This window comes from Epinephelus lanceolatus, chromosome 20 (genome assembly GCF_041903045.1).
Source record: "Epinephelus lanceolatus isolate andai-2023 chromosome 20, ASM4190304v1, whole genome shotgun sequence".
NCBI lineage: Eukaryota > Metazoa > Chordata > Actinopteri > Perciformes > Serranidae > Epinephelus > Epinephelus lanceolatus.
Window position 1 is genome coordinate 15,997,513 of NC_135753.1, and position 24,427 is coordinate 16,021,939.

General features: G+C 43.4%; 1 protein-coding gene across 31 annotated transcripts in view; it reads right to left on the reverse strand.

Moving 5' to 3' along the window:
- The window catches only part of scrib (scribble planar cell polarity protein), an 81,221-nt gene that overhangs the window by 5,147 nt on the left and 51,647 nt on the right, over positions 1–24,427 (reverse strand). For 3 of the 31 annotated variants that reach the window (XM_033638457.2, XM_033638452.2, XM_078162474.1), the window contains 25 exons: positions 22,468–22,716; positions 21,110–21,220; positions 20,824–21,000; positions 20,621–20,737; positions 20,144–20,332; positions 19,590–19,709; positions 18,826–18,882; positions 18,187–18,243; positions 17,489–17,569; positions 12,713–13,132; positions 11,964–12,035; positions 11,767–11,820; positions 10,557–10,610; positions 10,159–10,281; positions 9,361–9,471; positions 8,931–8,981; positions 6,753–6,920; positions 6,180–6,339; positions 5,835–6,054; positions 5,673–5,762; positions 5,401–5,583; positions 3,459–3,608; positions 2,736–2,875; positions 2,471–2,508; positions 1,947–2,021 (listed from right to left, as the gene is read on the reverse strand). In XM_033638457.2, the coding sequence (XP_033494348.1) occupies positions 1,947–2,021; positions 2,471–2,508; positions 2,736–2,875; positions 3,459–3,608; positions 5,401–5,583; positions 5,673–5,762; positions 5,835–6,054; positions 6,180–6,339; positions 6,753–6,920; positions 8,931–8,981; positions 9,361–9,471; positions 10,159–10,281; positions 10,557–10,610; positions 11,767–11,820; positions 11,964–12,035; positions 12,713–13,132; positions 17,489–17,569; positions 18,187–18,243; positions 18,826–18,882; positions 19,590–19,709; positions 20,144–20,332; positions 20,621–20,737; positions 20,824–21,000; positions 21,110–21,220; positions 22,468–22,716 (3,267 nt within the window). The remainder of the gene's footprint in view (positions 1–1,946; positions 2,022–2,470; positions 2,509–2,735; positions 2,876–3,458; positions 3,609–5,400; positions 5,584–5,672; positions 5,763–5,834; positions 6,055–6,179; positions 6,340–6,752; positions 6,921–8,930; positions 8,982–9,360; positions 9,472–10,158; positions 10,282–10,556; positions 10,611–11,766; positions 11,821–11,963; positions 12,036–12,712; positions 13,133–17,488; positions 17,570–18,186; positions 18,244–18,825; positions 18,883–19,589; positions 19,710–20,143; positions 20,333–20,620; positions 20,738–20,823; positions 21,001–21,109; positions 21,221–22,467; positions 22,717–24,427) is intronic. The other 28 variants (XM_078162471.1, XM_078162475.1, XM_078162470.1 and 25 more) reach the window with 27 other exon arrangements.

Genomic DNA, 24,427 nt, shown 5'->3' on the forward strand with positions numbered 1-24,427 from the left:
TCTAAATGCGCTCCTCTTGCTCTGATGCAGCCGTCTCTATGCCTGAAGTCCCCACTCTTGGCTGTGTAACAATGTCCCGCCTACAGCCCCCACTGATTGGCTATCACTTGTGCCGTGTAACCAATCAACACTGAAGCTTCTACATGCAGTGCCACAGAACTGGAGGAGAAGCAGTCTGCTCCGTGAGCCAGCGGTATGATGTTTGAAGTTAAGGCAACAGAAACTGTCAAAGTTGCAATAAAAAAATCCTCTATGCTGAAGCTTTAAAGACACCACATCCATATATGATCAACTTCAATGATGACATGCATGCCCAGGAGCGAAATTTCGACCTACCTGCCTGCCTATATTCATATCATGCTACATGATTAAGCTTCTAAAAATAAATAGAACCACGGCAAAAAAAAAAAAAAAGAAAAAGATGTAGGCTAATCGTCATCAAGTGAACATGACCTGGAGCTGTCAACTATGATTTTTTTTTTTTTTTACAGCGGCCATATATCGGTTGTAAATATTGGCTATCGGTATCTCTGTTTCATAATAATCGGTATCGGCATCGGCTCTGAAAAAACCATATCGGTCGATCCCTAATGTATTTTATGCAAGTTTTTCCAACTCACTACGGGAATCAATGCAATGAAATCCCACATATAGAGTGAGAAATATGTGTTGTGTGTGTGTTGTTGTGCGAGCTGTTAAATGAAATTGCCCTTTAGGGGATTAGTAAAGTTGTCTTGAATCGTGAAATGCAAAATTGCCAACAAGCGCCTTATATTTACCAGTTCTGTTCTACACTTGTCTCCGCCATGAGATAAAAAGGTCACGTTTTATGTTACAATAAACATTAGATCAAAATAGTCCCTTTCCCTAAGTATCTCATGTCATGTTTTGTCTTTATTTTTTTCTTTACATTACATTGTAGTAAAATTGATCTTAAATTTAATTCTGAGTGGCATTTAAAGTCTTGCTGTCAGGTGACCGTCACTTTGCAGACTGTAGTGGTCCCTCAAGTCTCCTGCTCTGCATACCCATAATGTTCAACAACACCTTTAAACACTTTAGCCAGTTCATATGCAGGAAACATTATGCAAACACTTATAAACAGTCCATTAAATGACATCCACCAAAGGGAGAACAGGAACAAACTGTGGTCACTGTGCAACAACCAAACCACACAAGATCCCAGCAGACTGACAGTGACACATATATCTACAGATACTCGACCCCAAAAAACAAAAGACCACTCCGAGACAAGCTCACTCCAACACCACTCCAGGGTTCCCCTGCTTCCCCTCCCATCTCTTCTTCCGCACAGAGAAGAGGAAATTAACTATGTCACACAAACCTACACCAAACATCTACCCTAATGACAGCGCAGGAGGAGACCCTTCAGCAGCTCAGTGTTTCAAAAGCCAGAGCATGAGAGGAAATCTAATGGACGATGTTATTCCTCTGCCTGATATGTGATCCATGCGTGCAACAAGACAGCTGATGGACGTGAATGTGAGAGTGGATGAGATGCAGAGTTGGTGGCCATTTCCCCCGGAACCAATTCTGGTTAGTGGGATCAAAAACACGTCTGCGTCTCTGCAGCTGGTGAGTGTTACTGTCTGATTATTAGTTAGCTGAGAGATAGATGGGTGTGAAGGGTTACTGCTACAGATGCTCTTACATTTGTGAGTGCTCAGTGGGAAGGGGAGAGGGAGAATGGAGGGGCATATTTGTTGTGTCATTATGTGGTATCTCTTCATTGTGCAAGTGAGAGTTAGTGAGCCAGTCACTGTAGTGCAGAGCAGGAAGTGCTGATCAATCACGGAGCCAAACCCTAGACTTCAGTCACACTGATGCCTCTTGATTCACAGAGAAACTAGAGGGGGGAGGCAGCAGGGAAAGCCAGGGGGAAGGGAGGAGGCCAGGGCCCCGGGAGCTCAGCATGCAGCCAATACCTGGATGTCGTATACGGGTTTGGAAGAAGGAATGGCAGCAAACTGTCGGTAGTCAAACTTCTTTGACGACAGGGACTAGAAGGATAGCAAACAGGAATGAGCAGAGGTTGAGGGAAAAGAGGAAAACAAGGACAGGAGGAGGGTGGGACAAAGTATGAAAAGGAGGAGAACAGCGTGGAGAAGGTAAAGATAAAAGGAGAGGAGAAGGAATAAAAGATAAGGAAACGGAAAAAGGAGAGGTGGGAGGCAGAGAGGCTAATGGGTGATTCAAACAGCCAGCTGTGGCATATGATGGGAGAGCTGTGTGTGTCCTCAGCTCTGATCGGCTGGAGTGACAATGAGCAAGATGATGGATTAATGCCAATGTGATCTGAAGCCAAGCTACCTTTATTCCCTTTCCCAGCTCATTAAATCAAACTGCTCATCGTCAGCGTTACAGCTTTGTTCAATTATTTGATGATTCCAGCTCTCCAGGTGCGTTCAAAGGATACAGTCACACAAAAAAGGATAGATTTAGCGCTTACCAGCCGGCCCGGAGAGGTTACTCCTCGAGGACTGAGTTCTGTCAGAGGCAAACAGGATGACAGGTTAGAACAGAAAGGCAAGCAGGGGCAGGTTTGAAACATCAAGAGTTATTATCAAGAAACATCAAGCAATATCAAAACAGAGGGAAATATTCCAAAAATTAGGGAAAATTAGTTTCATGACCGGGGGAACCCTGAATGACTGATAAGATAATGCTTGTCATGTAAACAGGCCTCAGTGGTGTTGGGAACAGCAGCTTCCTACCTTCCATAGGTGTGGGAGATGGTGTAGGGGCGGGGGAGGGTGACTCTGTCAGCTGATCTAGCGTGCCACGCTTCTTCCCGTCCCGAGACTTGGCAATGACCATCTGTGCTTTCAGTGCGTCCTGCTCCAGAGACTTCATTCTGTAACAGGAACAACCACCATCAGATAAATGACAGTAGGAACTGAGAGAACAAATACAGAGACAATAACTGACGGAGGCACACACCGTTACAGGTGGGTGTAGTGCCGCTCACTACTAATTTTGGGTGCTCCTTGTCCTGGTTTGCTGTGACAAACAACCAGTTGAATTTAATTGCACAATAAAAAAAAATGGAGGCATTCCAGGAAAAGGATTGCCTACTGCTAGTAGGCTTACCCTTAACTCACAAATAGCTTGCAAACTGTGGGATGTGTGTTAGTACAAATAAAAATATGAAAACCAAGAGAACAGCAAGGCGCAAATGAAAAGAGTGCTGCAGAGGAAGAGAGGAGATACAGAACAGAGAGAGAGGGGAAACCAGAGGAAGCTAGAGATGAACAGCAAAGACGTGCAGAAGCAAGACAGCACTAGAAAGGCAGTGAAGCACTGACAGTGTCGCTGCGAGTGCTTGCTTGGACCTTTCCGAACTCGGCCTCTAGCAAAATACCCCAACACCAAAGCACCCCAGCACACCCCCACGATGCCGTGCGTCTGGCCCTGGTGGCTGGGGCCAAGGAGCAGACCTGAGCTGGGAGGCTGCGGAGGAGGCAGAGGAAGAGGTGGGGGGCTGGGGGGCCTCGGCCGTGCCCTGAGATGCCCTCACTCTGGCCTGGTAGAGCCTCTTAGCCAGGTCCTGCTCATACTGCCTAACATCCTCCTCTAGGCCACAGGGCCTGGGCCCCGCAAGGCCAGGGAGAGGGTGACAGACAGGAGGAGGGAACAGGACGAGAAGTGCACCAGGATGAAGGAGGAATATGAGGAGGAGAGGAAGGAAAGAAAGGCGTACAGACAGGAAAAGAGAAGAAAACCAAAGAATGGAAGGTAAAACACCGACACATTTAGAAGAGCCAGAATAATAAGATCTTATTTTTAGACATGAAAACAGTAAGAGAGGAGACTAACAGCACACACACCACAGAATGAACTGTGAACTTATATTTGTGTTGACTCTACACAGGAAAAACTGAACCTCGTTACTGAGCAGTATGAAATCTGGGACAGAGGTGTCACCGACCCTCACTTATTAACACACCACCCCATGTGAGCTTTGAAACACCAACATTGTGCGCCTTTGGTATTCAGCTCAACATCACAGGGAACCAATAACACAAAAAACATGATACTACATTTTTAAAATCCTTATCATCTTTTGTACTTTTGGTCCTTGTATTATTTACACACTCTTGTTTCTCTGCAGTCACCCACGTGCTGCCATCATCCCGGTCAAGGTTTATATCACATGTACAGTCACGTGATGCTAAAAGACAACAAACCTTCCCCCTCTTCTCCCACTTCAGACTCCTGCTTTGTACACATTAATGCAGAGTAAAAAAACAAGCGTAAACCCACTGTGGTGTCAACTGTAAAAAATATCTATATTCTTGCAGAAAGACATTTAATTTTAGTCTGTAACTCAGATATTTTATCATGTTTAAAACCTATGCTCCACCTTTACAGCTGCAACGTTAAAGTGAAATGTTGAGTGTCAAACACTTTATTTCCTGCATTCTGGTGAATTTTTATGCACTGATTTGTACCTTTTCTGCATCAATGCTACTTCTGTGTATTTATTTGTGCAGATAAATGCACTTGTTCTAAAGATTTATGTCCATGATAGTATGTGTGCTCATCTTTTTGTTGATGGTTATTGGTTAGAATATGGTGAACTTTGACTGTCAATCAAAACAAATAAGGTTCTACAGCCAATAGCGTAGCTTTTATATAGCCCAAGGGGTGGATGACCTGATGACTTTAAACCCCACTGTCAACAATTTATCCACATTTTGTGGGTGGCGGGTGCTACTTTCAGACCCTGATTGGAGGTTAAGTCGCAGACAGAAATTTTCAAATTAACTTTTAAAAAATAAGTGACTATTTCAGTAAAAAAGAAAAAGTTTCAGAAAAATGAAAATATACCAAACACTTTCTGGATATACTGCCAAGATTTGTTTGCTTTTCTTTATTTATATACATCGCTAAATGTATTGTCTGGCTGCTGGTCAAACTAATGTTAAGCACTCAGTTTTTATTCTAGTAACCTGCCATGTACATTTGTCAGAATTAATGTTTCAAAAGCAATAGGACAGTGAAAGTGACAGTGAAAAATAATCACGAGTACTTCACAGGTTTTCACTTTTGTTATCAAAAAGTGAGTCTTAACATGTCACCACTGTCATCACAAATGTAAAGGAAACCACTCTGATATAAATTTGTTAACTCTTTATTGGGTTGATTTATACTTACAGATTCCTTCTTCTAACCACTGTTAAACTGCTGTCACTGCATCACAATGGCTTTACTGGCACTTAATTATTTCTTCCCTTTCACTCATCCCTATTAACATCATAGTACTAGAATGACTAAGTAAGGTGAAGTAAAGTGAAGGCTTTAAAACATACACAAAAAAACCTAATTATCTGTATTACCTTCCTCGTCAGCATGTGTTCAGTGTTGTGTTGTATTTACCGTGCTGCCCTCCACATGGCTCTCTTCTCAGCCTCCAGAGCTCGTTTCTCAGCAGGGGACAGGTCCTTGTCGGGGGCCACAGCCAGCTCAGGGCTCTGCATTCGGAGCCTCTCTTGATGTCGGCGCTCTGCTTTGGCTGTGCGGATGGGAGCCGCCGAATCGCCGGAGTAAGCTGGAATCAGACTGACGAGACACACAAGAAGCAGTGATGACCACACTAGCAAAAAACAGGACAGCAAAGAGACACTCAAAGATGTGTGCAGTGTAGTTACCCAGTCATGGAGTTGGGCCTCTGCTCGAGCCTGAAGCTGTCCTCCAGTGAGTTCCTCTGAGACTCTCCCTTACCATCAACAGATGAAGGCCTACATGCAAAAAAAACTGTTAGCTGGAGAAATTAAAAAATGTTTAAAGCAATAATAATTTATAAATCTTACCCTGAGCTGCCACAGTAGCTGGGTGGTGTGACGTTGTAGTTTGGTGGTGTGGCGCAGTGCCTGGATGGGGCTGATGCTGGCTCCACGTTGTACTCCACTCCATCCAGCAACACTTTGCCAGTGGCCTTCATCTGTGCCACCTGCTTAGCCAGGTCCTCCTCCTCATCTTCATCGTCTTCATCCAGTAGGTACTCCCGCGCTCGCTGCTCAAACTTCCTCTCTGGGGCGAGATGAACAGACAGGGATGTTAATAGCGAGGGAAGGTTAGCAGAGTCTGATGTTTTTATTATCATCCTTTATTAGTCATTAGCAAGGGTTGATCAAGGAGGAACAACATCAACAAACCTTCCTCCTCCCTCATTTTCTTGAGGTCATCTTCTCCAACAAGAGACACTCGAGGTTTGGGTTTCTCTGGTGTCTGCTGCTTCACGTCAATCTCAAAATACTTCTGTCTGTCCCTGAAAGAGCGCTGCTCTGGGCTGTCCTTACCACCAGGAGAGGGACTCTGTTGGTTACAAGAAAAAGCTTACAATTAATAAGTGCTGACATCAGTGCACCAGCAATATTTACAAATGAGAAATCAGCAAAGCAAAGGTTAAAAAGTTGTTGTTGTTTTTTTTTTTTTTGATTTGCGTGATTGCAGAGCCATTTGCCAAAAGAGCAGAGGATGTCACAGAGATAGCAGAGGAGAAAAGTATCACAGACCAAGAAGAAAGAAACAAAATTATCCATTAAAACAGAACCCAGCACCATTTAGCTGATTTCAGATTAATTAACTGGCTGTTCCCATTATTGGCAGAATTAACATGGCTGTCTCCCAGCGTCTGGGAGCAGAGACACCACCACCGATCAAGCCAAGCACACTGCAGCCCAGACAAAGAGCAGGGCTGCTGTAGATGTGGCGGAGGCAGTGGGTACCTGCAGTTCCCAGGAAGGCCTGGAGTAGCGAGGCACTGCTGCCAGGTTCATATACTCCCGACGGTCAGATGTGAGGGAGGGCCGGGGGGAGACGTTGCCACTCAGACCCCTACCTGCTCCCTCCTGACCGTCTGTGTCATCTTCAAACACCTCGTTGTTCAACTCAGGCTGAAAAGGCCACATATGTCGTCACCCCTCAGATTCCTTAGTAAACTCACAATAAGCTTACAGCATATCTAGATGTACTTCAATATTTTGTTCTTGCAGCTGCAGATTCAATATTCACTTGTTTATAACATACTGGCCCAATTTTAAAGACAATACTGTCTTCCTCTACATCCGTGAATGGAAAATGACTTTTTGATGATACGAAATCCTTTCAGATTAGTCCTGCTTGGTAACTTTCCCTGAGATACTGTAAACTCAAGGAATAGAGGAGAGTCCTCATCATCGGTGAAGCATTTTCTCTTGTTAAGTTTTCATCATGACATTTTGTGACAATGGTAATTGTGGGCTGGTTTCTTTTCTTTCTTTCTTTTTTTTTTCTTTTTAAATGGTGGGAGAAGCTTTTGATGCATTTTCAAGATTTTATTTCTTTCACAGCAGCAAAACGCATTACAAAAGCCATCAGAAACTCCTGTAGGTTTTAGGTGTAGGTTCCTGAAGGTTCCTGGGGCAATCTAACTTGAAGAGCCTGTTTACACTTGGTATTGACGTGTCCTGGGCGATCTCATCACAAGTGCACAGCTGTAAGTCTGTCTGTTCACATCTGGCATAAGATTGCGTCTCCACATGCGTCTGGAGAAACCACCTGTGATAGGCTCTCACTTCCGCGATGTATATACAAATATACACGTAGCCTAAATCATTTAAGTCACCATTATTAAAGAATACTGCTGCTGGAGTGTGAGCTCTACACTGAGGACAGTTGGTGAGAGCATGCCTGCACACACAGTGACACGGCTAACTGTTAGCATAACATGGTTAATGTTTCTTAATGGTTTTGACAGGATTCCCACACATTTTCATGGACAAAATTTCAAAACTTTTCCATGACAAAATATCTGATTCAAACTCTATTTAAACATAATTTTTGCTAGCTGGCATATATGAAGAAAGAGGGAACAAGGGGAGAAAATTAAGAGATGTACGTAATGGTAAACAAAATGTTGTCACACATCGACGTTCAGAGCAACATTACGCCGTCAGCTACAGAATATAAATTTGTCATTATGTAACATTATGTGGAAGATTATTACTGTAACAATTTCATTAGACACAACAAAATTTCATTACTTTTCCAAAGCTTTCAATGATTTTTTTTACTAATTTTATAACTTATTGGTCTGCGTTAGATGGTGCTAACCGGATAGACTTTGAATGGAGCGTTTGCCGGGAGGAGAGCAGCTTTGGAGATCGTCCTTCAGCCCTGCATCTAACCTGTGTGACGGCAGCAACAGAAAGTTTGCTTATCTGGTGGGAAGGACATCAGCTGAGTCCTTCCATGTGGTCCATCACACATTAATTTACACACTGCTGAAAGAATGTGGCCATATGTGGCCCAGACTAGTGTTGCACGGTTTACTGGTACCAACGGTAGACCGTGGTACTAAAACACCACGGTACATATGATACCATAATGTAATCACTTTATTGATGCTGTTTTTGAAGTATGAATAAGTCAATAAGTAATTTATTCCATTGAAATATCATTGATGTATTATAGAAAAGTGATTCATCTTTTTATAAATGACAAAAGAACAGAACCGTGATACTTTCACTGGTATCGTACCGTGGGTCCCAATTTTGGTACCATGACAACACTAGCCCAGACCACCACCTTCATATTTGGTCTCAGCAATTGGATCTCGAGTCCTATTGGGTGCATTCACAGCTGTACTAAGAGATGTTCTCTTGTGACTCAATCAATGACCCAGGACGCATTATAATAGCAGGTGTAAACAGAGCCTCAAACAACCTACAAATGGACTTGAAAAACGTGCTAGCCTGGCAATGTTAAAGCCGCAAATCTGTTGTTGTGAACATGTAAGTCTCTAGTCCTTGAATAAAGTCCGACTCTAGTTTTTCAAACGTCAAGAGAAAGAGTCTTGTTTTCGTTCCAATACTGAAAGACAGACGGCTGTCCTTCTAATATTTTTGGTCAGTATGATCACTTACCTCTGGTGAAGGTTGCTTTGGGTGGAAATTGTTCCTCACACCATACAGGTCCTGTTGGGCACAGCAGGATGTTAGTTAAATAAAGTAAACTCAGACGGAGGACAAAAACAGAGATAGAGAGCAGGCAGACTGATTAGCAGCTGGGATATATATTATAAAAAGGGGGGACTGAATATTAGTAAACGAGCCACACATGGATTGACGAATGAATCAAAACTCAACACCAGCATGACAGATGATGGCACTGGAGTACAAAAACCAACGATGAACGCATTCCACACGTCACAGCACGTCACAGGCCCCCCGACACGGCGCAGGCTCATTACAGGACAGCCTGCTCCAGTCAGGAGGGGGCAGGGGCGAGACCAACCAATCAGCACAGCATGCTTTTGTCGTTGTGACCCGGTGGAGCCCGGGCAGCACGGCCTACCTGCGGCGGCTCCAGCACTGCCAGTGAGCGAGGCACGGCGGCAAATGCCTTGTATGCCTGCTTGACATTCATGGGGAACTCGTCGGGCGAGGTAGGGGAGGGGGCGCGAGGCTGCAGGTGGGAGGTTTGGGGGAGGGGGGGCATGGAGGGTGGGGTAGGTTTATATGGTAAAAGGAGCCAAGGAGAAGAAGAGGAGGTGGGAAGGACGGACAGACAGAGACATGGAGGAGAGGGTAGACTATGAAAAAAACCAGCAGAGTTGAAGACTGTGGAGGAGAACAGGTGAACAGCATGGCGGCTGGTTTCATGTGAGAGAGAAGGGGAGTATGCCAGAGAGAGACACACAGTAGGGCTTGGAAAGTTCAAAGCCATGACAGACTTTTCTGTATGAGCACCTTTGTGAAACAAATAGGAAGACGTGAGATGAAAACATAGCTTCTTCATTATTTACACACTATGCTGCCTGACAGAGGAAGAAATAAGTGCAACATTTCAGAAAGCTGCAGTTATGAGAAATGATCTGATTCTGGAGCTCAGCGTTGGGCTGGGCGCTCTGTTTGCAGGCATAGGAGGTCTGGAGGTCACAGACTGCAGCACCTGCACAGACTCAACTCCCCTCTGCATCCAAATACAAATCTTCCTTTCTTTGGTTCTAGCCTCTTAAGAAACAAAAATCATCATCTGCATTTCTGCTGCACTGCTGTGGGACGCAGTGTTTTGGGGCTGTGTGGTCGGAGCTGGCGGCACAGAGCTGAGAGTGGACAGAAAACAGCACTATGTGGTGGTGAGGGGTCTTACAGAGGTCTGGGAGTTGAAGGGGGAGGGGCCATGCTGGAAGGGGTTAGGACTGTGGCCGTCCGGAGTGGCGGGGGAAGGACTCTGCCGCATGCGCCCGACTGGCTGGATGGCACCCGGTCGTGTCTGGAGAGAAAACAAATGATATTTTATGGACTTCAGGCAATTTCTTTTAAAGTAGCCTAAAATCACAAATCTGTGTTTTATTTTAATTAAGTGTTTTTCCATTTTTTTTTTAAAAAATTTGTGCTATTCTTAATTTTCAAACAGAAGAAACCCATGACACATATGTACTAAAAGAGGAGTATATTGGCCTGATATATTGGTAACCAAATGTGATGAGTGTCTCACTCTAAACTACTACAGAAGCTATTTTGTTTTCAGGCTTCTCAGACACTCACTGATGATGAAGTGTTGTCGATGGCAGTAGGAGTGGAGGAGAAATGAATGTTTGCCTGTAAAAAATAAAAGAAAATAACAATGACAATGAAATGGAATGCATGGAGCCGCATCATCTACTTGAGTTTTAACCAGCAGTGCATTCAGTCACTACATTTTCACTTCTTCAGGATGATGCCAAATACAATCACTATCAAACAATGCAACACCGTCAGAGTTTACCTTGAGCTAATTTCATCACCAATTGAGGGCCCTTAGTCACAATTTGACTGCAATCTCAATTCCTCTTATAAATCACACAGTATTTGTACAACACTGGTAACTTTGCTCAGGGAAAATGGAGAATTGATTCTGTTATTGTCATGTCAGAGAATATGAAGCCACAGCTGGTCAGTAGAGATATTAAAGGAGACCTATTATGCTTTTAAATATTTTCTGTCTTGTAAAAGTAATTCGCATGAGGAAAAACAGACAGGCAAGATTGTTGTGAATACACTGAAACTGTTTTTATTACTTTTAAGACAAGCAGATGTCAGCTTGTGACGTATTTCTTTATATCGTCATCTGCTCCAGGCACACTACTGCAAGTGTTTACATTACACACTGCTGCTACATGTAGCTACATGCTAACATCTTGATAACAGGTAAACCTGGTTGGAGGTGGTAATTTCCCCCCACTTTTGAATCATATTCCTGCTGGAACATGTCTTTTGAAGCTTTTTTCCACTATACAAAATGCAGCTATTCTCCATTACACTCCAGGAAGACCCGCAAACACACACTGGGCTTTTTCTTAAGGAGGGCTAAAAAAGACAGGCACTAAAATGGAGCGTCTCACAAAGAGGGTGAATACAGGCCTTTCACTACGAAGAAAATTAAGTGTTTTTTGACCATTAAAGCATGTAAACACATTAAAGTAAAAACCCAGACTATAAATATAAACCTGAAAGTGAGCATAATAGGTCCCCTTTAAGGACAGTCAAAGTCAAAAGTCTATTTCTCCAATGAATTTACATCCAGTCTACATGAGGCGAAGCATCAGTAGTCAGCTGGTCATGGAGAAGCAGAGACATGCTTTTCAGACTGGTAGGACTGCAGCAGAAATGTCGCTGAACTAGTTTCATTAACAGATGGAGGGCTCAGAACAGCAGACGCATATGCTTAAAAAAAAAAATCCAGGCCAGAGCAGAGAGGGCCACAAGACCCACTTACGAAGCGGGTCTCCCTGCCTGCATACAGGGAGCTGTTGGAAGAATGGTCGCTGTGCTACGGGTGGGAGGAAAGGTCAAAAGGGTCAACTGTAAAACACCTCTCCTATAGTGGTAGAAATGACTCATGGAAAAGGAGAACATAAAGTAAAAAGATGGCAGGAGAATGGTGGAGGAGCACTGGGTGTTGGAGCTGCTCACCGGTTGGATTGTGGGAGAGTAGGGTGCTTCCCTGATTGGACTCTCTGTCCTGGTGAAATCAGAAGGAGGCGCCTGGAAAAACAAAAAAAGAGTTAACAGCTGCTCTTACTTTCACTCTGTGCACTGACAAAACAATGTAGTAAGGAAACACAAGATTCACTGGTTAGTCCTGTAGAGAAGTGATCTCCCAGTAAGTTCAGTTAACAACAAGCTCTTGCTGATGAACATGCACTTTTCTGTGCGTCTCTGCAGGTCGTGTTCCTTGATGGCTTCTGACCTCCCCCGCAGCTGTTGGGACAGACATTCCCGTCGGTCCTTAGTATGTAGCGACTATGTGCCCAAATACCTCACGAGGTGCCACAAGCTCTGTGCTCACAGCAAAAACATGCACCAGTTCAGCTGGATGTTGCACTCAGATTAATACACACAACTTAGACACACACTTCCTCAGAGGAAAATGTGTTCACCATGAACCTCAAAACAATGAATTATCAGCACTGATCGTGGCAGTTCTACATCCATCCTAAAGATATGTGCGCACTTGTTACAGTACGGTGCTTTGGATACATGTCAGCTCCCCAAAAAAGTGACAGACGCTTCCTTGGATCAAATCAACATAATTGTTAAAAGTTAAAACTTCCACAAAGTCTTGATGCAAATGAACGATCCATTTCAAGTGAGCCAAACGACAAACTGTGCGTGGTAACAAACCATGCTGCCTCCAAACCACACTCAGGCAGGCGGCTTGCCTTGCTGAACAACCAGGGCTGCAGCTGGCCTTGCCTCCCGTAGCCCACAGGAGGCCCTGACAGGATCTGCTCTCCAGCTGGACGGCCTTTTCCTTTGCGGTTGGCCACCAAGAAAGGATTCTCTTTGAAGCAGATAGGCTGAGAGTCCACCAGGCACTCATCTTCTTCAGGTGCAAATGTTGAGGAATTAATGGTTGTTGATGAGCCAGCACTGTCAGTAGCGGAGGTCCCGTTAGGGGAGAACTGGGATCCCTGAAGATAATCGTGCTCTGTGTTCAGACCGGAAGAGGACTCAGGGTCTGTGTGGTTGATGGGTTTGGTGGAGTGACCTAAGCCGAAGCCCAGAGGCTCTAAAGGGGCTGCGTACTGGGCCTGCAGGGGGGCCTCCATGGGAGCAGTCAGACTTACAGAAGTAGAGAACTGGATAGGAGCAAAGGAAAGAGGAAGGACAGATACAGTAAAGTGACAGAATAAAGACTGAAAGGAAAGGTTTCACTCACCCACACAAACTGTACATTATGGCTGGTAGAATTTAAAAGAATAAAAGCTGAAAGTTTTAAAAACAGAAGAAAGAAGAAATCCAGAAATCGAGCTCATGATAGATTAAATGATAACTAAAGGTTAACTACAATTTTAAATTAGTTATGATAATGTTCTCACCAAAGTAACTGCTGAGATCTGTGAAAACTATCAAACCAGGTCCATCATTTCACCCTCTGAACAACTGCTCTGTCAAGTCGTGGTGCAGCAAGCAGACAATTTAGTTCAGCATCTGCCAACAGACTGTTTTTCGCCACGTTACCCTCCATAGCACTTTACTAGTAGCAGCAAGGATTCTGCTCAGCACCAACATCACTCTGGATTTGATATCATCGCTGTGTGTAGTGTTGCAAGTGATACAAAAGACACACACTGAAATTTGATTTGAGTGTCTGGACTAACACCTCTTCCTTAAGCAACAGTTTGCTGTTGCTCTGAAAGCAGGGTGGAGGCGTGTGAAACTGGATTGGAATCGCAATTAAAACCACCAGCAAATGTGGTTTGGGCAAATTTGCAAATTTCATTTTTTATTTTATCTTTTTTTTTTTTGTTTGCTATCCAGACATTATAAAGTTAATCTGGATACAATCTGCCAAAAGTGGATTTGGGGCTGGCAGTCATAACAAGGCCTATGACATCACTGCCACAATTTCAACAAGACAGAAAACTCAAACACTGACTTTCACCACCATTTAAAACCATTTTATTTGAAAGTAAAATGTGTGTGGCAACCTCACGTTCTGTCAGGTGCAATCACTTTAATCCCTCCTTAAAGAGGAAACTGTGTGTATGCCAAATATTTCAGTACAGCAGGTCAAAGTTGAACCAGGAGTTTGGATATTAAAATGGATATATGGATATATAATGGATATTAAAACAGTTTATGTACTAATTGTTCTTTGTCTTCTCTTCCAAACAAGCTTTTCTTCATTTAAAATCTGTCGGGTTTCCTGACTGTTTGTGTTTTTGACTTCTTTTAAGCATCTAGAGACGTCAGCAGTCATCCTGGTGAGCACAATGTTATCATAACTGATAGCTGAACATACTACATCAACATCCAAGTTGTAATAAATCAGAGCTCTCCTTGAAGAGTAGCAAATAAAAATAGATCTACAAAGGCAGATGTGTTGTTTTCCCCTAATGTTGTAAGCCCCCGTCAGTCAACTTGAAACAAATACAGCAAACACTAGAAAACATTTGGTAAATAAATATAACCTGTTACAAACCTCCAAATTAATCTAACGTAAGATGAGGAGTAATTCCCTTTCATTTAATGACGTGCTTTTGTAAACGGACACTTGACACACAAGCCTGTAGCTGCTAAAAGAGTTACTCACATCACTAAATCTTTCCTAAATACTCTGTTACGCATCATCCACGACTTGTTAACTGCTGGTGTACACCACCAGACATATTACTGCAGTCCAGCCTCTTAACCTCTCTGCCTTAAATAACTATATTATCAGATCAGCGAGACATTCAGGCTCCTTCAGCTCTTACTGTACCTAACATGGAGGACGGGTGATGTCACTGTAGGAGGGGGGAAAATATGTTCTGTTTAACCCGACCCATGTAAAGAAACCTGATACTGTAACTGCAGCCACAGAAGTGTCATGTTTTAACAAACCACACACGAAAAAACACCTCCTAAAAAGCTTCAGGTCGTCCCAGATAACTCGACGTGACCTTGACATATCTGGTGATAATCAAAATAGCCGCACTAAGAATACAGCGGGCATTGTGAGGCAGTAATGTGTGTCCCTACACGCTGACTATAAGAGTCTGTGGTGTGATGAGGGTCAGTGGGTTGGAATGTGAACGAGTGCCCTTTTGGCTCCGACACAAACTGTGAGGGACAGCTGGGGTTTTTGGTGTTAGAGAGGAGAGCAAGGCTGCTGGTGCGCCAGGCATGCCGACACACTGAGCTGCCCGCCATGCTGGGAACCAGAACCTGAATTGTGTTACTCCCTATTTCTACAACAGTGTAGTAAATGCTTCTTGGAAGAATATTTAAGCAGCAGAAGAGATAATATTAGAGATAAAAGGAAGACTTCCAGGTGCAGACTACTGGGCAAGGTAGGCAACTGCCTGGGGCCCAAAACAGCAATAGATTTATCATAATGTTTAGATATGAAAAATATATGCTATGCTATTCTAACAAAATAACTTACAAAGGGCCCCAAAGCACTTTACTGGCCCCTACAGGCATGTTACTGGTTTCATTGCGGCATGCAGTGGGGGGCCGTGGGTTGGACCAAACCCTTTGCCACTGCCGGAAGGACAAGGCCTTTGTACATGGGGCGTCTGCTCTACTAGGTGAGCTAGTGAAAACCCACATGGCAACAAACTGGATTCTGATTCTTCTTTCCAGTGACATTACATGACCTTAAAGTCAGCTCTTCAGCCTGACACCTCACTTCTTATAAAAAACACAGTAAAACTTGTCACTATCACTAAAAACACACTCCGTTTGGCTTTCTTAACATTTCTAGACCACCATTTTTCAACAAGAACCACCTCTGTTTTTTTAAGCTAAACCTTTGACAACACATTGCAGGCAGTTGATAAAGGCTCACTGTGATACAGTTTGAGCAGGACCACGTGTGCTGGAGAAGCAAATCCAGCTCTAAGGCGCCGCACATTAACAGCTGCGTGTGAAATGTAGGTTAGGTTCTCTTGGACAATCTAAGAAGGCCAGAGATCTACAAGTAGGGCAGAAAAACAAAGTCATAATAGCTGTCTATTTAAAGTTATGGGACCTAAATGTTAATAAAAGAACAATAACTCTTTCTTTAGTGCATGGTAGCTCAAAGGTGTGTATTCAAGGGTGGGTAATGGAACACACAATCAAATCCTTTTGGTGCTCAGGTTTCAAGAACTCTAAAAAGTCTAAGCAGGTCATAAACAAAGTCAAATTGATAATCTCCTGTTTGACACTTAACACAGACACTTGGATAAAAATAAAGAGGAGAAAATGAATCAAGACAGAGAGAAAGAAAAATAATAAATTGATCAAACACCAGTTGAACATCTCGGTACTCACTGCAAGATGGAAACAGGACGGTCCACTCCAACTTACTCCTCTGAAGACTTGAGGAACTCCAACTGAAACACTTGTCTGTTCCTCTTAGACAACACCCTCCCTCCTTTTCTATCACCCCACCCACCCAAGAGACTGCATCCAATTCAGAGCCAGATGCAGGTTTAAAATATCGCAGAGGATAGGCCGGTTGATAGCGGGCAGCTGTCCCCTTCCCCCCAATCACCCTACCTCTTTCACACACTCAATTTATCAACCAGGACAGTGCCCTCTCTGCAGCCATGCTTCCTTTCAAGTCCTCCTCCTTCTGTACTTCATAGATACTTTTATTTTTCCGCAGCCACTTTCACTCTTTTCTTGTCTTGATTCCTGGTCTTCATTTTCTTTTCCCAAACTTCTTGATAAGTCCTTGATCTTCATGTCATTTCATCAATCCAGGGTGGTCACATCTGCTCTTGTTAATTAATGTAGGACATGATTACATCACTCTAGCTTGATTTGTTGCACTGGTTTGGCCTTAGAGCCACCATCAGTAATGGTGACTTGGGGTTTTGACATGGAGAGAGGTTAACATTCCTGCTCCTGGTGGGGCAACTGGTCGGCTCTGGGTCACTCAAGAGTTTCCCGGGACATAAAAACACGAGATTCCATAAGGAGGTCTATTCTGAGGCTTGAAGGCCACTTCCAACATACCTCAGAAATACAAGCAGTTTACAGCTTCAGAGGACTGCACTCTTTTTTAAACAGGTTGAAAAGGATTCCTAACAGTTAGGCCACATCCACACTAATATGTTTTAATTTAAAAGTGGTGTTTTAAAACAAAAATGATCACCACACACACACACACACACACGTTTTAGCAGTTTCGTAAGTAAGGTATGAAGGCCTAGCTAAAATGGTTTTGGCTTGACAATAGTGACTTTTAAGAGCCGATTAGGAAGGGAAGTAAACGTACATAGTTGTCTGGGTCATCATTTTCGGAAGTCTCTGCCCGTCCTGATTAAAATGCAACTCTGCAGTTTTCAAACTAATATGGGGTCAGCAGCTTTTCAAAGGTCTTTGTTTTAGGGGTTCAGAAACGCCAGAGAGGTGTAGATACAAGACGAAAACTTATTAGTGTGGATGCAGCCTTAGTGTAAAGACCTGTGTATCTTCTACCTCTGCCTGGAGACATTACAACATACAGAGGGTCTTACCCTGTTGAGCTTCTGCAGACTGGTGGTGGGCAGAGCCGCCAGGGTTTTGTAGTCAAGTTTTAGAGGTCCAGTGCCAATGTTCTGAAGAGAAATAAACAGGAAGCAGAGGTGAGAAGAGGACAAGACTGAGGTTTATTACACAACAGATAAGACGCAACTCACAATTAGAACTTGAAGACTGGGTGCTGCATCCTTAATGTAGATAATAAAAAAGAAAGACTATGGCTGCACTCTATTTTGACTTGTAAATAAAGTCACACAGACATTTTGGGAGGACACACAACTTCATCTTATTTTCTGGCAACAATTACACAATAAGCAAGATTTTTTTCAAATTAAAGACTACGTATAGATTTGTAGATAACCATTGATTCCTGTGAAGTGAAGGATCCACACTTCTGTTGCAAATGAGAACTGGCTAGAGAAATTCACCAATGCTCAGTATGTATCGTGTCATTATATTTAAGGATAAGTCCGGTTTTATTCTAAAGTTTCTTATTGTGGGTTGGAGTCGAACTGCAGCCGCTGCAGTAAGGACACAATCTTTGTACTTGGGACGCCTGCTCAGGTGGGGGTCCCAAACTAAATGGGACGTTCTAATGCATTCTAAAATCCCATAGAGGTAGTGCTGTGGTATTTTTGTTTGCGTAGACTTCCAGGAAGGTTGTCTGCAACCCTGCCGATGAGGAGTGTCTCACCTCAGTCTCCTCTTCTAGCAGGCGAGTTGCCTCCTCACGCTCCAAGCGCATACGCTCCTTCACCAAGAGAGGAAGGGGAGGAGAGTACAGAGGGGAAGAGACCCAACCACACACAGCCACACAGTGATGTGATGAGAGGTGAAATGAGAAGATGTAAGATTTATAGAAGAGGACAGAAGTGTTACAGGGGGGTGAGGTGGAGAAACACAGCAGTGGGGAAGTGGTATGGAGATGGGATGATTGGATGATTTTTTTTTATCACACCAAACACACCAAAAGTAAAGGAGAGATGAGAGAAAAAACAGAAGGGAAAGAAAGGATAGATCCGCACACATTAGAAAGCACTCTATTCATTAGCTATGGGAGCAGAAAATAAAGCATGCAAGGTGGGACATTACAGGAATAGTTCTTTCAAACACATTACCCACACAGGGTGCAGAGGAGAAGCTTCATTCACCCGATAACAGACAAACCTGAGCTTCTGCCTCTGAAAGCTCAACCTTATTGTACACACCCGTGTTCTGCATTTTTCATGAACCACAAACTGTATTCTCTTGCCTTGCTTTATTGACATCTATCTGCTCATCAGTTTTACCTCTAGCCTTCCCAAAACAGTCATGGATTTTCAGTTTCACTTACCACTTTCTCCATCTCTTCTCGCTCCCACTGTGATGTCTCTCTCACCATCTCAGACTCCTGGAGAAGAGCAAGTTTTAAGATCCTTACACTCCCAATAAACAGTTAGTATTCATCCTGTAAACCTTAGTGGAAGAGTCATTTAAACCGATGCAATCTCCATGCCTTTCCATGTGTGTGCTTTGATAAAGGCTGTACGACAAAAACTCCAAGTTGATCAACGTGTGCAGATCAACAGACACTAGCATTCAATAAACCACCAAGCCCCTACATTCCTTTAGTACGGGCAGTCTCCCAAAAGCTCATCTAGACAAAATAAACAACTGTGCTGGCGCTTTCTGGCTGCCATGGTGAAAAGATGGGTATGCGTGGCGTGTCTGTTTGGAGTGAGTTGAACTGTGCTGTGGTTGAAAACTCCACCTGCTAACACCAAACTGCTGTGAGAGCACAGTGCACAGAATGGCTGAACAAAACAGCTGATTCACGTGTTGACTTGACCACTGTCGTTTCAAAATTGCCAGAGTGACTCCTGGTATGTGGATGAATGAGGTGCAGCGTGTTTCCTGGAATACTAACTAACAATGTTCACTCCCTTTACTCAGGGCTTTTGGGCTTTGTCAGATGTAAACAGTGCATGACCACTAAGTGCACAGTGAGTGCAATAACCTCACCTTAACTGCACAGATAATGTTACTGTTCGTAATAACGATAGGTATTTAGTAAAGATAATGGTCAGTGTATAAAACTGTGTATAATCTGTGTCGTACCTTCTGCATGATGTCAATCTCCTCTGGGCTCAGGTCTCGGTCTATAGAAGAGATGCTCTCCATACTGTTCTTACGGACGATGCCAGTTGCAAATGGGTTGGCAATGATGCCGGGAGACGCCTGGAAATGGACCCAAAAAAGGTTTTGTTTCAAAATGTCATCAGTATTGAATTATAAAATCACAAAGTAAAAACACATAAGAACATAACATAACATGGACCTATATTGAGTTTTATTAAATTACTTTTTAAACCACAGTATACCCTTTGGCACAGTAACATCCACAGGAGTGGACAGATGCATTTTTTAGTCAGAGAGAGAAATGTAAGACAAAATGTCATTAAAATCTGGTTATAAATACTTTTAACATCTTATTTTGTGGAAAATGTACATTTTACACGTCTGTTTGTCTCAGAATTAAAAGATAAAACAATTGCTCCTGAGATACTTGGTGCATGTCCTCTCCCGTCCACCATTTTGAATTTATGATGCATTATCTCAAAACAACAAAGATAGTCAATGCTGCCTAAATCCAACTGCTCCTGCTGTCTCACCTCCACTGCAGCCACGTTTTGTGGGTCGAAGCCATCACACATCAGCAGGACCAGAGAGTCTCCCACAGCTCGAAGCACTCGCACGGCCTCTGTGTGCGTCATCCCCAGCAGGCTGTGGTTGTTCACCTCCAGAATACGCATGCCAACCTTCAACCGGCTGTCTCTTGCTGCGGCACCAGTCGAACTCACCTGTTCGAATATAGATACAGGTTAGTTGATGACTGTAACTGCCTCGGAGTGTCTAACAAAATAATAATGAATTTCCTGTGTCATCTTATACGTTACTTTAAATACTTTGTCCTTACTTTCTCCGTCAACAACTTTAATACCGCTTTTTTCTCGGTAGAAATTTGCATTGCTTAATTCTTCTGTAGACAGCAGACTGAGCGTGCTTATAGTTCTCAGTTTGATGGGATATGGATTTAGATAAAGCTTCATAACTGTAATGCTATCCAGTATTGGACAATGTATCAGAACCTTAGAGATGAAGATGCCTTCATCTGTGGGGTCGAAGGGGTTTCCTGCATGACCCTTGGCCCCTCCACGAATACTGATGCCAAGCTTCTCCCCTGGCTGCTTCTGGATCATAATTTCCTGTAATGACATATAAATGGCTCATCAGATGAAAACGCATCAGCTTATGTTAGTATGTATATATTTGGTTGAGTTGATGGCCTCACCTGCATCCCAGGCGGTGAAGGGTCCCTCCGCACTAACATACGGATCTCCTGCTTGTTGGCTAGCAGGGCTCGCACAGCCTCCTGGTGTGTGGCATGACGCAGGTCGATGGCGTTCACTTCTAATATTCGGTCGCCGACACGCAGTCCACTTTGACATGCTAGACCATGAGGGATCACCTGATGACAAGACGGGCCGTAAAGAGTGAGACACAAAATGTACTTTGGGAGAGGTTAAAAAAACACAAGAGTCACAACTCAACTCAAAGACTCAATGTCAAAGTCATACCTTTGAGATGAACACTCCAGGTTCATTGATGCCGAACGGATGGCTGGCATGATCGCTGCCGCCCACGATGCTCAGGCCTAGAGGGCCACCTGACTTCACCAGGGTCACTTCCTGTTAGGATTAGAAATAGAAGATTTGTTGTAACAAGAGATTTTTAAACAATTCAAGTCTAAATCTGACAAAAGTCAATCAACTAAAGATCAGGTCACAGTCATGTCTACATCTATAATTTGTCTAATTAACTCAGACCAACCTACAGCTTGCACATACATCTCTTTACAGGAGCCACTATTAAAGGGATAGTTTGGCTTTTTTGAAGTGGGGTTGTGTGAGTACTTGACCATAGTCAGTAAATAACCTACACTAGATGTCAAGCGCACTCCCAACTTGTAGAAATGGGCAGGAATCTAACACGGAAGCTAAGTAATGTAATGCTGCAGCAGCAAAATATATCTTAGCTACCTAAAAAAAATCTTTATCAGTTCAAGTGTACGCTATATATAGTATATTTTCACAGCTTCCATTAGGGAAATGAAGCCGTTACAATGGTCTCTTCAAGGCTACCAGACTCCACTGAGAAAACTATGATTAAACATTGCTGAACACAGTAGCTGCTGGTCTACCACTGCCTCCATCAGTTAGTTTGTTTGTGTTACTGTGTGACTTTGGTGTTTTAAAGGGTTAAGTCAGACTCACCAAAGTCACACAATAACACAAACTAACTTACTGACTGAGGCAACAGTAGACGAGCAACTGCTGTATTCAGCAAGCATAAAATTTCTGTTTTTTTCAATGGAGTCTGGTGGCTTTGACGAACTGAAGCTGTTAATGGCTCCTTCGTCTGAGGAGGCTGTCTCAAGTTGAGGTAAAGCTGTAAAGATACTTACAATATAGCATACATTTAAAGTGACACTGATTGTTTTAGGTGGCTAAAATATGTTTTGCTGCTGCCCCCCATCCACAGCAGTACATTACTTAGCTTCTGTGTTGGCACCCGGCCTGCTTCTCCAAACTGGGGGCGTGCCAAACGCCATCTACTGTAGGTAATGTACCGACTATGGATAAGTACCTCATACGACCCCACTTAAAAAATCAAAACTATCCCTTTAAGTAAACATATTTGAATTATTGACAACTGCAAATGCTACACTCTAAAGTACACCATTATTTAAATTAGACCAAGCCTTCATACCATGCACCATCTTCTCTGGAACTGGACAGCATTAAGGATAAGGCAGGGGCCAAATAACAAAACATTAACGCTGAATGCCTTCATGAGGCTTTTACAGCATCATCGAATAAAACTAAAAAGCTATTCAACAAATTGAAAAACGGAAGTTGCTCCTGAGAGCTCTCACCTCGATTGGATACTCGTCCTCCATGCGGCTTAGGTTGTTCCCATGAAGGGTGAGGCCGTCCTCCTCCTGGTCTGGTGAATCTGAGGGCTCTGGGGGTGGAGGGGAGTGGGCTCGCGCCCGGGATTGACCTGGAGAGCCCCCTGGTGCACTCAGGTCTCGCTCCACTAGGAGGGCGATGGTGGGGGAGGTGCCGGTAAGGAGCGCTACTGCCTGGTCATGCCTGGCCTCTGTCATGTCTACACCATTGATCTGGATCGACAGTAAAACCAACCACGGAGGGTGTCAGCCCACCAGGACGCTCCCAATGACAATGGGCCACATTTACCAACGGCCGGAGGAACATTAAAAAAACAAATACATGCTTAAAACGGCATGCTGCCATCTGTCCCCTCTTGTCAGACTGCACACCCCATCATTCAAAAATATTTATTTATCAGGCTGATATTTATTTCACTGTGAGTTTGTGAGTGCACCAAAGTGAGTATGGTTATTTGGAGAAGAACTCAACACCTATACAGAGCAACAGGAACAGGTAGAGAAAAAGAGGGAGCAGGGGAAACAGTGGGCTGCTGCTGGCAATGTAAGCTGGCAGAGCTTCCTTGAGGGTGAAAAGCTACTAGCAAGCAAAGCTATATTTCCCAAAAAGTTATGAAATTCCCTAAAGTAAGCTTATGCTGTTCTCCTTTGATGTAATCAACAATTTCCTACCCCTTCTTGCCTTTATTTACTTAAAATACAACTGGTGTTGCTCCAAAAAGTTTGATCTTAAGTCAACAAAGGCAAGCAGGAATGTCCTAAATAATTACTGAATTATTAGCTTTTAGATAAGGGGGTAGCTTTCAGGCATGCACAGTCTTAAAACTGCACTCTGGTCCTAAGTGACAAGCAGAGGTCAGCACTGACCCGACAGTACCAGCTCCTACCATTGGCTGATATGCTGCAGCATACAGGATCAGCCCACTCCACCCCAACCACCATACCCACCACCAAACAGGCAAGGAGATGCACTTAACACATTAATGAGCATGCAGATGAAGAGAGTGTGAGAAAGAGGGGCAGCCTACGAATAGACAAAAGAAAAACTGCCGGACGAAAGAGGAGAGTAAGCCCGGAGAGAAAGCAAAGAGGATAATCAAGTAGCTTTTCTGTGATTTCCAGGGAGCAGGGAGGAGTGCTTTAAAGAAACAGAGTAGGAGCAGTTTCACATTCAGCACACTGGAGAGGAACAGCAGGACGAGTCAAAATCAGCCACCTTCATTCAGTTTACAGTAACAGTGTGTGATGTCAGTAAAAACATGCAACTCAAAGAGCTTCTAATATGCTGACGTTAAAAGAGAGCAAAGCCAAGCTTGGACTGTGATCAGTGAAAGAAATAAAAGAGACTGGAGTCGCCATGCACGAACCTTTTAGCGGTGAAACATATAACCTAAATGCTGCACTATTTTACTAAAAGAGTGAGACAATTTGCATCCAAGAAAAGAGAATTAGTACGAGGACTACATTAGTATTTCATCTCAGCTGCAAACTTATGAACCTGATGTGTGAGAGTGAAGTCTGAGGAGTACATTTTTTTTGCATGTGGTCAGAATGGGATCTGACACAAGTTAGTCTGATCTATTTGAGTTATGACAAGACTTAACTTGAGTGATAAAGCAGTGTTGTGGGCTCATTCACAATAAAAATATTAACACATGTAGCAATAATAACATTAAGTGTTTCCTTTACATTGTGCAAGATAAAATTGGGACACCCTCTGCAAAACTGAGAACAAAGGACCCAGATCTAGATTAATTACAGATAACATTATCAGGTCATGCTGTGTGGCCAGCTATAACAACACCAATGTCCATTTCTCAGGATGTACTGTGTTATATCTAAACCTCTACTAGAGGTAATCCATGAAGAGAAAAAGGAGAAAAAACAAATTGATTCTCATTCTCATATCCATGACAACACTGTA